Genomic DNA, 2,852 nt, shown 5'->3' on the forward strand with positions numbered 1-2,852 from the left:
GGAAACATGCATCGAATCCCCCACGGGCGCCGACTATCGATATATTATCGATGATCTCACCGTTCGCGGCAACGTTCCGACGGCTGCGGTGAGTGTGCTCTTTTCAAACATGGGGAGGTTATACGCTTAGAGGCAGTACTATGTGGGATCTCGGTAGTCGCGGCGCCGTGGTGTTGTTAAGTGTGACGTGTGGGTGCGTGCTGATATACAACGCCTGGGGCGCTATCCTGGCGCTGGCGTTCACCTTGCTTCTGGTGGTGTACGCGTGCTACTCCCTGCTCGTCAACGACAGTCTGCTGTCGCCGCACGCGTATCACGTTCTCGGTTACCTGCGGGAGGCGATTCACGAGCTCGGCGCGGCCCTCCGTGTCGTCCACGTCCACGGTACCGGTTACGTGTGTAAGCTCTGGCACAGTGCGAGCCGTTGTTACCGCGAGCGTTTCCCTCCGTTCAGGATGGACAGGCGACGCGCGAGCAATTATCAGCTCAGCAGCGACTCGTACGCTGCCAAGCGCGGAGAGTCGCCGTCATCGCTATCGTCGTCGTCGTCGTCCAGGTTTGGCTTGATCGATCAGTTGAGCCCGATCCCGTGCGTTCCCCATTGTTCGCGCGTCAACGATGCGCTCGGGATGGACAGTAGACTGTATCACGCCGGTGATTACGATTGCACGTCGCAGCGACAGCAGCAATCTATCTGTGGCAAGCACACCTCTACACCCGTCTTGAAACCCGTCGACAAAGAGAAGAACCCACGGAACGGCGATCTGATCTCGCAGTCGCATGGCATATCCAAGAAGATTCCATCAATGCACGCTCAGAATCATACGCTGAGCCGCGGGGAGAATGTCACGCAGTTCAGTCCCGAAGGTTCTCCGTGGGGTATGAGTATCAGCCCCAAGATGCGCCCTAGACCAGCCGGAGTAAAAACGGTCCAGACAGTCGCTGGGCCACTGTTAGCATCCACGAGATACAATATTGATCCCAAGTAAATACACCCTTGTGTATATATAATTTAAGTATATGTTTTTTTTTATTTCTTGTTCTAATATTTGTATTATTTTTATTACTTCTACAAACACTTGTAGGATTATAACAAATCTTGCGTGTATTTTTATGAATCATGTATTAAGTAATTATATTTTTTTGGCATTGTTATACTGATTCTATTTCCTTTTCGAAATGCAGGCTATACACGGACGTATCATCGCCGGGTCTTACAACAAGGTTGACCAAGTATGCCACGGAAGCAAAGAATAAATTAATTCATCAATCTCAGTACGGCACTGGACAATTTCCAAAAGTTAATCTACATGCAAACCCGATTCCTCTGTTGAATGCCAAGTTGACGAAGATGAGGATGCCTGTGACGGTCAGAGTGGCGCCGCCGGATGTGACAAAATATTCTCCACCTGAAAGGCAAAAGATTCTGTCTAATATTTGCCACACGGAGAACAGATCGCCCACAAGCGTTGTCCAGGTCTTGCGAGAGATATCGTTGAAACGACACGCATCGACGGAGGATGTTAGCTTTGACGTCCCTAAAAAGCAGAGGACAGACTACTTTAACGAGGACAGAGAAATGATTCTAGAAGAAAACAAGAAACGAAGTAGGGATGAATCATCTAAATCAGACGAGGATCTTTCTCCCCAAAGTAAATCTGTCAGACCTGCAAAACGTACAAAAACCCAATCCTGTTACGATATCTTAAACTCTTTGAGTTCTAGCGCCCACACTGCCGCTGGAGTTAAAAGAAAAGCAGGTAGGTATCAAATTTTATTTAATTATATATCAGCAAATTGTTCGATGTACATAGATATATTTATCAACGTCAACATGTTTGTTTTTACAGTTGATTTCTCGCGCAGCGGTACACCCGACTTCGAAAAGCATTTCAAATCTCTGGAAAGCACACGGTCTAGTAGCTCACCTATTGTGCCACAGTCTCAGATTATAGAGGTTATAGATTTAGACGATGGTAAATCTGAATTTAAAGAAGTATATACGAAAAATCCCGAGATTCCTAATTCTAAGAAAGCAGAGGAATTTCCTCTGGTAAAAGGAATATTGAAATCATCGAATAAAGGATCCAGGCTCAGTTTGGAGAAAATAGGGTCTGTAGTTCATAAGAATGTGAGAAGTACTAGTGAAACTGATAACAACAAATCTGTTGCGCCAAAATCCATTAAATTGACGGATAAACTATTTATGAGAGCTGAACCTGAACGGAACGAAGAGTTGAAGTCGCTCGTGGAGGAACCGGGTAATATAAAAGTCAGGTTTGCGACGGACAATGTGGAAGAAATAAAGAAAGAGGACATACGAAATATGAGGCAAAACAGTATGAAAGCCAGACTTCAAAGTATGTTTAATGCAATATCAGGAAAGGGTAAGTAATTTATAATATTGTATGTCAAGTGTGTGTAGAAAAATAACAATATTTCTTATATATTAAAGGATCTAAAGAAACACATTTTATTTTTCTTTGTCCATTCTTTTTTCTTATCTTGACTCGTATAACCATTGTTTTATTTGCATTTTTAGCAGAGAACAAAATCAATCCGGATGTCGTGATTCAAGCGGACGACATTAACACAGTTACACCACCGGTCACACTTTCAGTCACACTTCCAGTCACACTTCCAGTCAGTTGTGCGACTCTCAACTCCTCGACAACCACAACAAATATCAATACCACACCGCTGTCCACAGCGGCCATTGTACCGAGTGGTTTCTCTTCGTCGAGGCCTAGTACGAGAATCGATACAAAATCGGACGCAGCTTTACCGAAAATCACGTCGCCAGCGCAATTGAATGTGCCAGCAAAAAATACTCTCGAAGCGAAAGAAACGAA

General features: G+C 44.9%; 1 protein-coding gene across 1 annotated transcript; it reads left to right on the forward strand.

Annotated features, from left to right (window-relative positions):
* Positions 1-51: 51 nt before the first annotated feature.
* LOC112459071 lies at positions 52-2,848 on the forward strand (the record flags this gene model as incomplete). The annotated part of the gene is made up of 4 exons (XM_025022971.1): positions 52-985; positions 1,186-1,760; positions 1,851-2,387; positions 2,543-2,848. Coding segments are annotated over exons 1-4 (2,263 nt in total), but the record flags the coding sequence as incomplete, so codon positions are not given.
* Between the last annotated feature and the right edge of the window lie 4 nt (positions 2,849-2,852).

The sequence above is a fragment of the Temnothorax curvispinosus genome, unplaced genomic scaffold (genome assembly GCF_003070985.1).
Source record: "Temnothorax curvispinosus isolate PA1 unplaced genomic scaffold, ASM307098v1 QBEX01009515.1, whole genome shotgun sequence".
Lineage (NCBI taxonomy): Eukaryota > Metazoa > Arthropoda > Insecta > Hymenoptera > Formicidae > Temnothorax > Temnothorax curvispinosus.